This window comes from Opisthocomus hoazin, chromosome 1 (genome assembly GCF_030867145.1).
Source record: "Opisthocomus hoazin isolate bOpiHoa1 chromosome 1, bOpiHoa1.hap1, whole genome shotgun sequence".
Lineage (NCBI taxonomy): Eukaryota > Metazoa > Chordata > Aves > Opisthocomiformes > Opisthocomidae > Opisthocomus > Opisthocomus hoazin.
This window is the reverse complement of record NC_134414.1, coordinates 100,381,642-100,397,275: the sequence shown is the minus strand read 5'-3', so window position 1 is coordinate 100,397,275 and position 15,634 is coordinate 100,381,642. Positions and strand designations below refer to the sequence as shown.

Genomic DNA, 15,634 nt, shown 5'->3' with positions numbered 1-15,634 from the left:
GCACAGCTAGCAGCTCTTGATCTCGGGAAGCCAACGCCTCCAGCACCCTCAGCACTGCCGGGTTTCCCTGCCTTTCCCAGGGCAGACGCGCAAGAGCAAAGCTCATCCTCCTCCCGAAGAGGATGCCTTGCTGGTTCATCCCGGGCGCGTCCTGTAAACCCTCAAGGCCCCGCTCGCTGGCCCCTGGCAGAGATCTTCCCAGCGTCTCCCTCCTAAAGGGACGCTTCTTCAAAGCACGCCAGCTTTCCTTCCCGTGTTTCTGGCTGCTTCTTTTCCCCCTCATTCTGCTTCCTCCTTTTCCTCATCCTCTCCCCCTTTTTTGCCCGTTCCCTGTCCTGGCTGGGGGAGAGCCCAGGGAGGCAATCTGCCAAATTTTCCTTTGGGACGGACAGGTCACTCTCCTGTCTCCGCTGTCCTCAGCCCCCGGGCACGTTGTCTGCTCCACTGCTTTTCCCCTTCCCGGCGACGTTTACTGCCGTAGGGTGGTTGGAGGGCCGGTGGGGAATGACAGCACGCAGCCCACGTGGCCGATCCCCTCCTGCGTTCCCCTGCACGTTGTCGGGAATCCCCATCTCCTCTGGGTACAGCAGGGAGCCCTTGTCTCCTCTTTTGGCTTTTCAGCTAGAAGGTTGCAAGTACTTCTTTTCCTCCTTCTCCTCCTCCTACCCCTCCAAGTCCTCTGCCTGATTTTGAGGAAAGGCTCTTTTTTGGGAGGGGGAGCTCCAAGCTGGACCTTCGGGCTCCTGCCTCCTTCACAGACCTGGGATCTTCATCAAACTGGTCGACGTTCACCCTCCAACTGGCCGAACCTGTAGTTTAGCTGAGATCCCCTCAAAAGAGAGAAGCACGAGGAGAGTTGATCCTGTTGTCCCATGCCATGGAAAGGACCGAGTCCAGGTCATCCTGCACTGGTGAGAGTTTTCCTGGGTGGTGTCTCCAAAACGGTCGCAGGCAAAAGCGTCATCTTCCCTTCTGTCCTAAGGCTCCTCACCCATCTTTCCCCTTGGTAGGATTACCTGAGGGCAGAAAACCCCAAACTTTGATGCTTATTGATGGGGAAGCTTCTCCAAAAGGATTCATGGAGCAGGAGGTCAAAACTTAGTTTAAAAGGAGCTGTGACTCTTACTCCCCTGCTTTGTGTGCTGCCTCGGCGAGCGTGGTATCAGCTCAAACATCCCAGCCCATCACCTGCTCTCCTTTGTACTTTCAGAAAGTGATACCTTGTAGAGATTAAACGAGGGTCACTAACAAGAAGCCGCATTGTGTAAGGATGCTCTGGCTTTCCCCTGCAATGGCTCCTGTGGCAGCGACAGGCTTCTCTAACGCATGACCTTGGGAACGAAGAAGAAGTGGCTCCCAATTTATGCACCGTTCTAAAAGGCATTCAGATTCAGTCACCCTGTGGCTATGAAAAACCACTTGATTTTGGAAGCCACTATAAAACCATAAACCTGACTAAATTATGCCTTGCCAGTCATTGTGCAGAGGCACTGGAGATCGTGCAGATCACTTTGGTGATGTTCCTCCAGCCCTGTTGAAGTGTAAACCTTTGAATCTCCTTTTTCTTAGTTTATTAGGACGAGGGCTTTTTTCCCTGTTGTGCGACAGAGCATCCTCTGCGCGGCAGTCACATGGGGATGGAGACTTCCAGCTTGTCTTTCTTGCCCGGGACTAGTCAGCACACTTCTCTTAAACAAGCAGATACCGTGAATATGAGAATATAACCTATCGCTTGCAGCTTTTTTTCGCTCTGGGGCTGTGAAGAGCGGTTCCTGGTGCCCATGCACTGCCTGCCAATGTGGCGGTCTCTGCTGCTGGGAAGCTGGTTGTATCCCAAGAATCGGGCTGTAGCAGGGCATCGAGGTCTGCCCCTGCGCCTGTGAAGCCTTAGTCTAACGGCAGGATGATTTCCAGCCTGTGCCTGCAGATCTCCTGGCAGAGGGGTGCTGGCTTCTGGGCTTGTTCCTTCAGTCGTGTTCAGCGTGGGATTTTCGTGTGGCAGGAGCCATGCGTTCCATTGCAAGCTGTCACGGGGCTGCCACCGCTTTGTCCCCTTGGCCAGTGCGCACTGGCTGGGTGACCAAGCAGTGGCCACTGGAAATGTTGATGGCCCTGCCTCATCCCGCTCACGAGTTGCCGGTGCTGGCTCCCCGGGGTGCAGCAGGACCATGAGCGTGATGCAGCCTCAGGGCATCGTGCCGCTCGGCCTGGCCGAGGCAGGAGCCAGAGGCAGGAGCCACGGTCTCTGCTGGGCTCCCAGCGGAGCCGTAACCTCGCGGTGCTGCCGGCGGTGCGGCAGCCAGCTCTGCCGACAGTCCCCCAGGGAGCCGCAGCCGCGCGCCCGGCGCAGGCAGAAAACCCGGCGGTCCTCTTCATGGCCGCGCTGCCCGGGCAGCAGGGAAGCGAAAGCCCTCAGGAGAGGAGCCGGGAGGATCTCGGCCGCCGGGAAAGCCGCCGGCGGCTCCTCGCAGCGGCCTCGGGCTGCAGGCAGCGCGGCGGCCGCTGGCTTGGCAGGCAGGAGGAGGCAGCTGCCGGGGTGGGAGCTGAACAGTCGAGCGTTCAGGTGACGCCGCGGCAGCTGCTTTTCCGTGTGGATCTCTCCGCAGCCCGCTCCTGCGGGAAGGGAGGCAAGTCCTGCTCTGAGTCAGGCTCGCCACAACCCACATCAGTCGGAGGCCTGGGTTTTTGGGGATTTTTGATCAGTTTTTTTCCTTTTTTTTTCCCTTCGTGGATATTTGGGGATATTCCTGCCCACTCTTGTTTTTCTTCTCCCTTCCTCTATGTAGTGGTCAGAAAGATGGGGTGGGATTCCAGGATTAATCGCTTGCCTTTTTTCTGCCTGTGTGTCTTGCATTTCCCGGGCTGGTGCTTGGCTTTTTCTGGGTAGCGCTGGCCTCTTGCGACGTTGTTGATCCCGAAGCTCCTGGGCATAGCATTGCTACTCTCCACCTCTTGGCTGCGGCGCACAGTTAGCCTGGTGCCTGCTGTCGTCGCTGCGGAGGGTCACAGTGGGGCACGGAGTTTGTGTGGAGCTTGCAGGTTGGAGTACGTGTTTTTTTGTGGCGATTACACTTCTGCTTTCATTGCCTCAGCATCCCTGCGTGGGAGAGCCTGCAGTGCTTCGAGACTGGCTTTTCTTCCGGTGTTTTTTCCCTCCGTCCTTTAGGTATTTCTGTCCTTCTCCAGATGTGTGGGGGTTTTTTCCTTTCTATTCTTGTTTTTCTACATGCAGCAGTTTCTTACTTCCCTTTGCACTCACCAGACCTCATCCCTGCTGCTTTCCATCGTCGCTGTTTTTTTAGTAAGCGATTAAGGAGATAATGATGATACTTCTGTATTGGAATCGGGCTTTTTGCGTGCTACTCCAATTAGGTTAGTTGGGAACAGGAGAATTAAACACTCCTTATATCGTGCTGTCTGCAGAGTTGGAAAGACAGCCTTGCATCCGTAGGCTCAGCCTACGACCAGGCGGCTTCCTTCAGGATCGCAAAGCCTCAAAAACTTAGCTGGATTTTTGCTGAACAATCTGCACATTGTGTGTCCCGTAAATTCCCTGACATCTGCTTGGCAAGGCGTGGTACGCATCTTTTTCTAGAAAAAGTGGCTTGAAAGAACTGAGGGATTTCTGTTTTCATCTTTAATCTAGAAAGCCTTCTGCAAGTTGCTTTCACAGATCTATTTAAAGGAAGACAAAAGTGTGAAGCTGCCCACCAAGAGGATTGTAGATTTTATTTTCTTTTTTACTGACTGGCTCTGGATTGAGTCTCTTTAAATAAAGGTCTCTCTTCTCTAGAGCAGCGTTGTGCCTTACTGCTCCTGCCATCTCTTCTGTTCTGAAAGTAGCATCACTTCGGAGACTTCTCGGAGCAAAGGAGCCTCTTTCAAGTGCTCAGGGTTTTTTCCGCACCTTCCCTCAGTGGTGCGGTATTGTTTGGCTGAAGTGTCCCTTCCTTTCCAGCAACCTGTAATTCATTTTTCTGCAGAGGAGTTGGTTCTGAGGTCACCTCAATTCTCTTTCCAAGGGAAATTCGGACTAGAAAAAGTCAACTTTCCTGTCCTTGTTTTGTTGTAAACCTGCTTGCGCTCTGGAGAAGGGAAAAAAAAAAAAGTAACCGTGCTTTTTGCATGTGGCCCAGATCGTGGCTCCAGCTTGTTAGAGGTGACCCGCGGAGAGAACCTGGCCTTGCCGGCATCGTGCCGCGGGTGGCAGAGCACTGGCCTTCGTTCCTCCATCTCCCAGGGCTTTCTGGTCCGACGGGAAGACTCGCTTCTGGTTGCAGCCCTCGGGAAGACACAGCCGATGGCTTTTTCCCCGCAAAATCTCTGTGCTTTCCGAGAGAAGGTTCGCACAGGACTGCTGCAGGGACGGCTCCTCGAGTAGCCTCTCCTCTCTTGGTTTGCTTTCCTAGTAAAGATGCTGCCGAGGAGATGTCCCTCGTCTCATTGCTGTCTTAGCCCTAAGCTTTGCGTTCCCCCCGTGCCGTCCCAGCAAGCCCTCGGCCGTGCTCCCACCTCTCTCGTCACCCCTCCTTGTCCCCCCGCCACCACACCTAGCCCATGCATGGCCCAGGCTGCCGGAGGAGTTGGTTCCCCTGCAGATTAAGCAGTTCCAGGTAAGGAGGCGAGTTTTTTCCCGGCGCGGCGGCTTTCCGCCCTGCCTCCGCATCGCCGAGCTGCCACGGCACGGCATGGCACGGCCTTCGCAGTGCCCCGGCACCCGACGCGGGGCGTTTCGCGTCGCGGGTTTTATCGGAGCGGTTGTAACTGTTAGCGTAACGTGAACTGGCAAGATGCTATTTACGATTCGAATGTGGGACGCTTCAAATATTAATGATTTGGAAATGCGATTGGTAGGTCTCTTAAGCGGTCGAGGAGCGTGTGTTAAGTGCTAGCGGTGTGTTTTTTTCCTTTTAACACGCCATGCAACGTGTAATGCCTTTCCTTCCCGTCTAGGCTTGCCGGTATTCCCAGTGTCTCCGCACATGAAGAGCCTTTCATCCACCAATGCAAACAGCAAAAGGCAGGCTCAGCCAAGCTGTACTCCAGCCTCGAGGTTGGCTGCCAAACAGCAGAAAATTAAAGAGAGCCGGAAGACAGATGGGCTGTACACAGACGAAGAGGAGGATTTCCAGCATGCATCTCTGCTGCAGAAATACAGCGAGTGTGAGAAGCCGTCAGGGAAACGTCAGTGTAAAACAAAACACTTGGCACTGCAGGAGAGGAGAAGGAGGTCATCTCTGACAGGGGATGACACCACAGATATCGAAAATGCTGAAGATAAGGTATCTTTATTTAGACTTAATTGTCCACCGGCCTCTCAGAAGGCAGAGCCAGCCTGCTTAAAACTGATGCGCTGTCATGCATGCAGGGTAGCGGGGATTGCATTCAAATTCGTCTGCGGATGCTTTGCACGTTTTGTATTTGCTTTCTGTAACCTGAGTTAAAGGCACTATTGCAGGGGCTGAGGCATCTTGCATTTAAAAACTGTAGCACGTCTTTTTTAAAAAATTAAATAGGAGTAGAAAAGTGTCATTCTTTGCTGGCAAAATACGATCCCATCGCTGTATTGTAAAAACGAGGATAAAAAAACCCCCCACAATAATGGTTTTCACAGGTCACGGTAACGAGGAAGGTCAGGAAGCGACCAGAGCCTACTTCGGACTGCGACTCCTCGCCAGCCAAGTCGTACGAGCAGAAGGTGTACGATCGCCTGCAGCAGACTCCCTCGTTACTCCCCGTCTCGCAGCCCCCGCAGCTGCCGATCGCGAGCCCCCCCCAGGACAGCACCCCGAGCCGGCCCATGCCGCCCGAAGCGCGGCGGCTGATTGTCAACAAGAACGCGGGGGAAACGCTGCTGCAGCGGGCGGCACGCCTGGGCTACGAGGTAAGGGTCCCTCAGCCCCCTGGGCTTTGTGATTTTGGAAGTGGAAACCCTCTTTGCAGTAGTAGAGATGGAAATCTTGGCGAAGCGGCGGCTTTGAGCTGGGTCGTTGAAATTTGCAGACCCCTCAGCCGCGTTTTCTTCCCCGGCGCGCGGGGTCTGGGGGCAGGTCGCTGCCGGAATGGGTCCCCACCGTTGTTGGGTCGGCTGGCGGGGATGCAGGGTCAGCAGCATCCTGCGTGAACGAACAGAGGGTGAAGTTTTATTGGTAACCCGCGCTTCCGTTTAAATATAAACCATCTGCAAACAGAGTGAATGTTGGTTTGGGTTTTTTTTTGAAGTAGTCTTTATGGTGATCTTTAATGAGACGTATGATTTTTTGCCTTTGTTGTTTGTGAAGAGCGTGTAGTTTAGGAGAAGGGGCTTATTTGGTTCTTTCCTCCGAGGAGTATCTGGTGTGTGACACAGGATGTAGCACTTGGAGTGTCCTCGTGCGTGATCAGATGCGTCGTAGGAGCACTCTGCATGCTTTATGCTCGGAGTCTGGGGCTGCTCGGCGTAGCTGGAACAATGTTGTCTAATGAAACAGCCCCCCTGTTGCTCCAAAAATCAGGAACTGATGAATCCCCTAGCTCTGCTGTTTTGAAGCACGCTTTTATTGGGGAAATACGGGCGTATAGGTATGAGTGTCATTGTTGCTCAACTTCAGATCTTTGCAAAGAGGTGTTTCATCGCAGAGAGCGATAGCTGCCTTCGACGCGGCTGCAGGGTTCGCCTTGGTGATGAGAACGGTTTGCTGTGGTGATGAGGAAGGTTTGCCTTGGTGGTGAGAGGACCGCTTGGACCTTGGAGCCGGCCTTGAGCCCCGCGCTGGAGAGTGGCATCAGCCTCGGTGCAGGGGGTCCTGCCCAGCCTCAGGGATTTGTTGGAACCTCAGAATGCCCGTTGTACAGCTGGAGAGCTTCGGGTGGAGAGAGGCCTTCTCCAGCTCTGGAAGGCAGGGTTTGTTGGAGAGGTTTTGTTTACCCTAGACAAAGGCTTCTCCTAACCCAGGGCACTTCAGCTCTAAGTAGGAGGAGGAGAAGTGGTTGTTACAACGTTGCTATGGTAATCTCCGTAATTTAAATGATTTAATTTCCTACGGACCTAAAATTTCCTATGGATCCAAAATCAAAAGGCGTTGTAGCATGTGCTCCAAGCTGTCGCTGTGTGTGTTTTCTTCCTGCGCAGTGTCTGTCGGGGCGAGTGCCGCTCGCGCCTAGCAGCCTGCCGTGGGATGCTTGTGGACTGTGCGTTCTGCGCCTGGTGTGCACGCAATGGGAGCGGCTCTGAAACTGAGCGATGGGCTGAGGTCTTGCTCAAGCAGGGGCCGAGGGCTCTCTGCGCTCTGCTGATGGCAGGAGCTGTCTGCAGCGTTGGCCGTGACCGGGCTGGCTGCAGAAAGCTGAGGATGCCCGTGCTCACCATGGTCACAGCCCTGGGGTAACCTTGTCTTCCCATCATCAGCTGATCAGGGATTTTCTGACTTGAACTCACCCAAACGTTCAAGCAAACACCACGTTTTTAATAGGCTTAAATATTCCGATTGTTTGACTTCATCGTTCGGCCGGCACTGACAGCGCCGCAGCGGGTGTGCAGGACAGTGGGGGAGGGGAGAGCCCAGTCCGTGTGCCAGAGCTGCCGCCGGGATCCGGCATCGTCTTCGTCTTTCAAGGACAGGCGCAGTGGGAGGCTGCACCACCGTGTGGGGGCTTCATTTGGCCTGTGGTGAGCTGTGGTAGTTTGGTGGGCCGTGGAAGCTCCCTAGCTGTGCTGCTTTGCTTGCTAGTGACCAGACTATCGCAGTTAGTAGAAAGCTGAATTTCCTCTGTCTCCTGAAAAATTTAGAGTGGTCAATTTAAAAATTAGAGTGGCTCTGAAGAAATAAAAATAGTATCTCTGTGGGTCAAAGTAATTTGCTGCTCTGGTGGCTGCACAGGTCTTTCTGCCATCCCCGTTAGCGAGGCAGCAGCCTTCGGAGGCTGCAGTGTGATGGCCGGGGGCTGATGCTGGATGCTCGCAGGCGCAGGGGGACTTCTCACAGCTGCTGCGGTGGCAGCGGGCAGCCCCGTGGCCCCTCGCCAGCCCGACGGCAGAGGAGGTGAAGGAGTCTGTGCCACTGGGACCGTGGTGTGCAAAGGGATGCTGGGTGCTGGTGTGGGACTCGGAGCTGGAGGTGGCTGGCACCCAGGGGCAGTGCCGAGCCCTGACGGTGGCAGGGATGCTGTGTGGCCAGGGGTATGCTCTGTGGCCAGGGATATGCTGCGTGGCGAGGGATGCTGTGTGGTCAGGGGTATGCTGTGTGGCCAGGGATGCTGTGTGGCCGGGTGAGCCTCGTGCCTGCCCTTGGCTGCCTGCCTGCCTGTGCAGCAGGGATGCCCTGCGGCCGTGCAGAGGTCCCACCGCAAACCCAGAGGCAGAGCTGGCAAGCAGAGGTGCTGGCGAGCTGTATATATCGCTGGTGGACCCACGGGGAGCCCAAATGCTGCTAGCTCAGGTGCCCCTGACCCACTCTCAGTACAGGTGGGCCCCAGATAGTTGTTGGGAGGAGGACATACGCACGGTTGCGATTTTGCGAGTAAAAGCTGACGTGAGAGTGAAATGTCGAAGGACAAATGCGGCTTGTGTCTAGTCAGATAAATGGCAAGGCCGCAGCCAACAAGGCTACTTAAAGACAGTGCGGCAAACGGTCTCCATCTCTGGAAATGCGTGTGGTCTGAGCAAAACCCCGCCGAAGCTGGTGGGAAGCTTTGCCTCTTCTTCGCTAGGCTTCTGCGCCAGGGCTTGCTTCATCAGGGTGTTAGCAACCCATCCCAGCATATGGGCTCTCTCGAATCCATTCTGTTTTCCCTATGTGAAACAAATGACTCGAGATAATAGCAGTCTTAAAACTGTAATTTACTTTTTGTGAAGGGGGAATTATAGGGAGCGTAAAGTCTTTTTGGGGAAAAAAATTACAAAAGGCTTGCGTAATGAATTTGATGGGAGAGGAAACACTGGCTGTCTTTGTGCTGCTTGTTGCTTTTTGGTGTGTGTCTGGACTTGGAAAGTTCTCTGGTGAATTTGGGATTAAATCCTGCCTGGGAAGGCAGTGAAATTAGAGGAATGTGGTGCGTGGTAGGGCTGGGGGAAAGCTGGTGGCTGTTTCTAGGGGGTTTAAACTCTCATGAAGACAGGGGGAGAGGGTTTGCCCTGGGGATGCCTCACACAAGGGTCCAGCCCTGGGTCCTCATTGGCACTGCCGCAGGAGCGGGAGCTCCTGAGCATCGTCCTGCCCTTGTGCGGCTCCCTTGGCGCTCCCGCACCCTGCCAGGGGACGAGCATCGCTGGGCTTTGGCACAGCTCAGCTTACCGTGCCTCCTCGCCCAAGGGCCACGTTTCGAGGTTGGGCGGAGGGGAACAGCGCTTCTTGGCGGCAGCGTGTTTGCCCAGAGCATGGAGGGTGCGCAGGGGGGTGCTGGTGCTGACCCCTTCCCTTGGCAAAGGGGCTGGAGCTGCAGCAGAGCACGGCTGGGAGAGGCTGAAGCGAAGGGCAGTGCTTTGTAGACGAGGACGGAGCATGCCTATTTGCACGCACCCTTCGAACGTCGCTGTTTGCAATTTGGCTAACAAGCAGCAGGCAGCAGAAGCGGCAGTGGCACGTATCTTGGCTAGTGACGTGCTAGCTTGACTCTTTGGATTGACTGCGAGTGATTTGCAGATTGCTGGTTTAAATAGAGCACCTGAACAGACACTAAATTGCCCCGTGGCACTTTGACAGCCTTCCTCTAACGTTAACGAGAGATGCTTGTGAAACCAAAAGTGTGTTTGTGGCACCACATGTTCCTGTATTCATCAGCGATGGCTAATTTTTTTGTAAATTGAATAAATCATGTTAAAAAAAGTTAATGAGGCATTTAATTAATTAACAATGTAGAGTTTTATGGTCTTTATGGTTACATTTTGTGGTTAATGACATTCTTCTTATAGCCTCTTAACACTGAATTGCCCGACAAAATTAGCCTTTTCGTCCAGTAGTGGTATTCCGCCCTAGGACGAGCCTTTCCTTTTTACAAAAATAGATGAAAGGTCTTTTATTTTGAGTTGCAGAGTCTATTTTAAATGGTAACTGCATGCTAAAAGTGGAGCCAAATACGGCAGCTGCTTCTGCTACCTATATCCATCTGCTAATTTGCCCGGCAGGGTGGTCTGGTTTTGAAGGAAAATTCGTACCTCCGGGCTATAATTTTGCGTAGCCCTTTCTTAGGGGCTTGAGCGAATGCAGGGTAGAGAGCATCCGTTCTGGACGGATTTTTGTCCTTTAGCAGGAACATTCAGAGACCCTGTTCGGCGAGAGGCGGAACTGTGGGGATCCCAGGTTCAACCGGTGCGTACATCAGGTGTAGGTGGTGGACCGCTCCGTCTCGGCGGCAGGTGATGGGGATGCTCCGGAGCCTGGGATGGGCAGCTTGTTAGCTGCCCGCTTTAGCCTGGTTCGTGAAGGCCTGCTAAAAGAGCAGCTTCATGCTGTATCCTGGATACCAGCTCTCGGGTCGGGTGTACCCAGAGCACACATTATTGCAGGCTTTCCGGTAGATTTTGAAACGGGGAGAATAAATGCATCGCACCCGGTGGTTGTTTTATTCTCTTGTTCTGACGAAGCAAACACTCGCCCGCTCCGCACCGTATCTGGCTTGGCGAGGGTGTGCTCAGCCTTCGAGAGGATCAAATGCGAAATTAATGGCTTGCCGCTAATCTGGCAGCGTGGGGGCTATTTTATACGTACAGCGTCGCTTAGAAATTGGGGGGGGGGGGTATTTTTTTAATTTGCCTCTGACACGAATGGAGGAAGGCTGGCACCGTCCGAAATTTTTGGTTGAGTGATGGGGCAGTCATTGTTTCAAGGCCGCACGGCAGCACAGAGCCGAGTCTGGGCCAGGCTCTTGACCGTGGTGTATTTGACCGCAAGATGAATGGTGTTGAATTCACATGGCTTCCCACGGCGCGGGGCTCGTTATTGGAACCTGGCGCCTGGCTTTGGTTCTGCATGCAGAAAACCGTGGTGGGTGAAAATGGGATTTCCCTGATCTTGATGGAACCGGGCTTTTTTTTTTTTTGTTTGCTGATAGCAAAGCGTCCTTTGTGTGTCTTAAATGTGTTTTGTTTCGGGTCATGTGCTTTTTCTTTTTAAAATCAAACTGACGTTAGCTGTGCTGCTGTTGTGCTTGCAGAATTTTCTGCTAAAAAGTGCAGATGTAAGAGTAAAAACCTCCCTGCTAGCTTTTACGCGTGGAAGTTTTAACAAGTGAAAAGCTGGGAGTTTTGTCTGCGAAATTTTCACGTTCCCCTCTGCGAGGATTCCTGACGTTGGGGGCTGCAGGAAGGTCCCCGCGGGGACCTGGGGCGCTCGGTGCTGCTTTGCTCAGGCTACTTTGCTCCTGGGAAGTTGTGGTCTCTGCAATGTCTCCTGAAGAAACACGACTTGCAATGGCTTCCCCCTTTATTTTACTTTTGACTGACCTGTCTCAAAGAGGGTAACTTAGGCAAATTGTAGGGGTTTTGTGTTTTGCCCTTTCCCCCCCCCCCCCCCCTTTTTATTTTGGGAAGATAAATCTGTGCATCTCCGCAGCAAGAAATAACCCGGTGTATCTGTTTTTCCTCCCATTTCCAGGAAGTGGTTCTGTATTGTTTGGAAAACAAGGTGTGTGATGTGAATCATCGTGACAACGCGGGTTACTGCGCCCTGCACGAGGCCTGTGCCAGGGGCTGGCTGAGCATCGTGCGGCATCTCCTCGAGTACGGGGCTGACGTCAACTGCAGCGCTCAGGATGGAACCAGGTTAGCAGCACCCCCGGCCCCGCGTCGGGCCGTCGCCGCCAACGGGAGGTGGCTTCTTCAGCCACAACGGTGGGAGAAAGCACCCCTTCCCTTTCTGCTTCTCTGTTCTCTCCTTGTCCCCGCTCCCGTCCCGCATGGGACCCCCAAAGTGGGGGACGCGCGGTGGCCTCCTTGTTGCTGGTCCTTGAGCAGGAGCGTGTAGGACTCAGTCAACTTCTCTCCGGTCAGGAGAGCGGTGGGGGGCACGCTCCTGTTGCGACTCGAGCGCGGCGTGATTTTTTTTTTTTTCTCTGGGAATTTTAATACGTTTGTTTTGCTTTTTAAAGAGTTTGTGAAATTCCCAGCTGCGGTGCGGGAAGGGGTGATTCTTGAGCTGCGGCCCTGCTCGTAGGCGCTCCGGATCCTTCGGAGTTGTGCCAGAGGGGTGGGCTTTGCCTTGTTAGTGGGGCTGCTTTTAAGAGCACTTCAGGCTTTTGCGGCGGTTGGGTGTGCGAGCCCTATCTGTGCTTTGTAAAAATGTTGTTTTGCTGAACTGCTAAGCTCTGTCTGCTCATTTGATATTTCGGATTTTTTTTTTTTTAATCCCGAGTTAGGCTTTTTTTTCGTTTCCTTCACAGAATAGTAGGGGTGCTTACCTCCTGTGCTCGCAGAATAGATAGTGAGCTTTGCTTTTTTTTTCTTTTTTTTTTTCTGCTTTGTGGAGCTAGAAATGCCACCCTGCATCTTTTTTAAGCTTCTTGTGCGTCTCCTCAAGTACCTCTTTGACCACCTCTGCGGGGCTGACCTTGGGGTAACTTTTCCTCGGCATATGCAGATCATTATCCAGTCTCTGCATTTTGGGGACCGGTGGCTTTGTGTTCTGGAAGCTCCTGCAGCTCGTTACTTTAAATGGTTTATCACATTCACTGTCGCCATCCAAATAGCCAGGGGGGTAGAATTAGCATAACTAAGAGTCTGCCTCTTTTGTTTTTAAGATCTTTATTTATTAACTTGGGAAGGGAGGAGTCAGGAAAAAAGGTCCCGAGAGGGCTGATTAGGATGGTCCATTAGAAGTTCGTGATGGTCAGTCGTTATCGGTCCATGATGGCTGAAAGGAAACGTTTGTGAAGAAACTCTGAAACTCTGGCTGGATTGTCAGATTGCTGCTCCATCTCCCACTTGTTTGTAAGAAGTCCCAGCTCTCTAAGCTGACAAACAGCCCCACGTTTTCTGCAGTCTCCGGCTTTAATACGTGACCTGGGCAACACCTGCGAGTTGCCAGAAAAAGAATCCTAATTCATTTTTGTCTCACTTGCCAGAATAATTTACCTAGAAAGTTAAGCCCACGAAGTTTCTGACCAGTCTTAACAGTTCAGAGCCCACCTTTGTTTTCAGTTCACAGATGGAGCTGATTTTCAAGAAAGAAACTTGGCTTGTGTGCCCCGAGAAGTTGTTTTGGGGAAAATGCATTTTAGAAATTAACGTAATAATGATCTGATCATAGATGGTAATGTTAGAAACTCGGCCTGCAGTCCCCTTTCTTTTCTGAGGGCAGGCTTATTTTTCGTTTGAAAAGCAGCCCATGAGACAGTGTGAATCCAAAACGCATCTGATGCACAGATGAGAGATGGTCTGGCTGCCCTGGGTTGGGCAGGACAGAGAGCAGAAGCTTCTTCGGTAAGGAGCTTGTGATGGGTGTTATCCCCTGCCTTTTGGTAGGGCCAGATTTCTCTGTCTCTGTAGAGTAAATCGTGATGTTCACAGGATAAATCCCATTTCTTTCTTGCAGCCCCAGTATGTTTTTCTCCTTTGACTTTTAGGGGGAAAGAAGTGTCAGTCTTCCTCAACTGTGTTGCTTGTTGAATTCAAACACAGATTTACCCCTTGGAAAGATAATAAAATCTTAAAAAACAGACACCCCCAAACAAACACACCATCAAAGACTTCTCCCCCTCCCCTGCTTTTTTAGCTGCACTGAATATGCCTTCTTGCCCCCTCTGCCACCTCACAAGCTCACTAGTCAAAGGTGCTTTTGGTCGTGCTGGAAGCTGTCAGGTCTCCAGACAGTAACGGTGGACGTGTTTAGTTCTGTTCGGCCGGTGAACGTGAATGCGCGTAGCGGAGTGATGCAAGTGCCTGCGCTGCGACGTGACTGCGCGCGCCGCGTCAGTTGGCGTGGGTGGCCCGGGGTGTCACACGGACCCCGGCTGCCTGCCGTGTCGGTCTGCGCTGCTCGCTGCCTGCCGCCTCTGCGGCTGGCTGCTCGGAGGATGTGCTCTGAGAAGCCCTGGTGAGCGAGGACATGGCTCCAGCCTGAGCAGAGCGTCCGCGTGGGCGTGAAGGACGGAGGAATAAGTTCTGTGGAGCCCGCGCGTCCCCCCTCGGAGTCCTGCCTGCAGGGTGCTGCCGGTGCCCCGGTTGGTGCGGCGGTTTTGCACGCGCGCGTGTGAGTTCTGAAAGCCAACCGAAGACCTGAGCCTCTCGCTTTGGTGTTGCCTTTTGTGCACCCGCGCAGGCGGTCTGCCGGGAGCGGGTCAGCAGGGGAGGTCCGCTCTCAGCCCCGGGTTCCTGATCCGATGGGGAGGCCTTGGTGGAGCCAAAAACCAGCTGAAGGGCCAGACTGTGGCAGCAGGGCGAGGAGGTGGTGGCATCTGGGGGGCGTGGGTACGGTGCAGTCACAGAATCACAGAATATCAGAATGGTAGGGGTTGGAAGGGACCTGTGTGGGTCATCTAGTCCAACCCCCCTGCCAAAGCAGGGTCACCTAGAGCCGTCCTTCGCTTCACCCCCAGCTCGGCACCGGGGCTCTGCCGCCTGCAGCTCACGGTGTCCGTCTGTCCACCGTGTCCACAGGGCGCCTGGCTGGGCTAAGTACAGCGAGCTGCCTGTGTGTTCCCCCTTGAAGCCCCTGCTGATGGCGGCTCTCCAAATGCAGCGCCTGCAGACCCGCAATACACAAGCCCTCCCGCTGCTGAGTTAGTGGCTAATCAAAGATTATTGTGGAGCGGGGAGAGATCTTTAAGACCCGTCTCAGAGGTGCCGCAGTCACTAAGGGCTCTTAATCGTCTTACCTATAAATAATAATAGACGGTGCTTAAGAGGTGAGCGCTTTCCTTCCCTGACAGAACCTCAGTAAGTGCTGTAGCTCGACAAGGGGTGAGGACGACCGGGTGCCTGAGCGAGGATGGTTGATGGTGTGTTTGGCCTCATCTCCTTGTTCTGCTCCTCCGCTTACAGCACCATGCCCTAGCTGAACCGGCGTGGCTTTGGAGACAGATCCGCCTGCTGAAAACACAGGCATCTCCTGCCTGCTCGTGGGGCCTCTCGGTGGCTTCGGAGTCGCCTCGCTGGCTTCCCTCTCCGCAGCCGGTTTTGCTTTTTATCCTTCTCGCTGGCGGCTGGCGAGCTCAGCCTTTTCCATTTGTTTTCCCCGGGAGGACCACGCCAAGATGGCTCTCCTCCCGCGTCGCTTCGGCTGGTGTTGGCAGAGCGATCCCCTCCAGCAGCTACCGTTGCGTTAAAGAAGAGGCAGCCGGTGCACTTGGGCCTTGCCTCTGCCGTGGGGCACCGCCGCGTAGTACAGTACGCGGAAAGAAAAACAAACCGCCAAGGTACGGCATGGCTCGGCGAGTTACGAGACCTCTCGTCGCAGCGGGGGAAATTTTGGTGGTGCCTGAAAGGCCGAGAGCAAACCCTGACTAGTCTACATAGTTGAGAATTTTGGTGGTGGAATGGTAAACCCCCCAGTGAAATGTTTTCCTAGCTCTAGTAGCAGTAAAAAATAGTCGGAAGAATTCGACGGTACACAAGGGAGGGTTGAGATGTGTGTCTCCTGTAGGATATTGCAGCTCTCGAATGTCCCTGGGTCCTTCTGGGGCTTTTCAAAGGGTTTGTTTTAGAAACGAGCTGTACTACCAT

General features: G+C 53.6%; 1 protein-coding gene across 8 annotated transcripts in view; it reads left to right on the top strand.

Annotated features, from left to right (window-relative positions):
- Positions 1–15,634, top strand: part of BCOR (BCL6 corepressor) — a 57,804-nt gene that overhangs the window by 34,984 nt on the left and 7,186 nt on the right. For all 8 annotated transcript variants that reach the window (XM_075430658.1, XM_075430700.1, XM_075430684.1 and 5 more), the window contains 3 exons: positions 4,954–5,282; positions 5,615–5,884; positions 11,571–11,737. In XM_075430658.1, the coding sequence (XP_075286773.1) occupies positions 4,954–5,282; positions 5,615–5,884; positions 11,571–11,737 (766 nt within the window). The remainder of the gene's footprint in view (positions 1–4,953; positions 5,283–5,614; positions 5,885–11,570; positions 11,738–15,634) is intronic.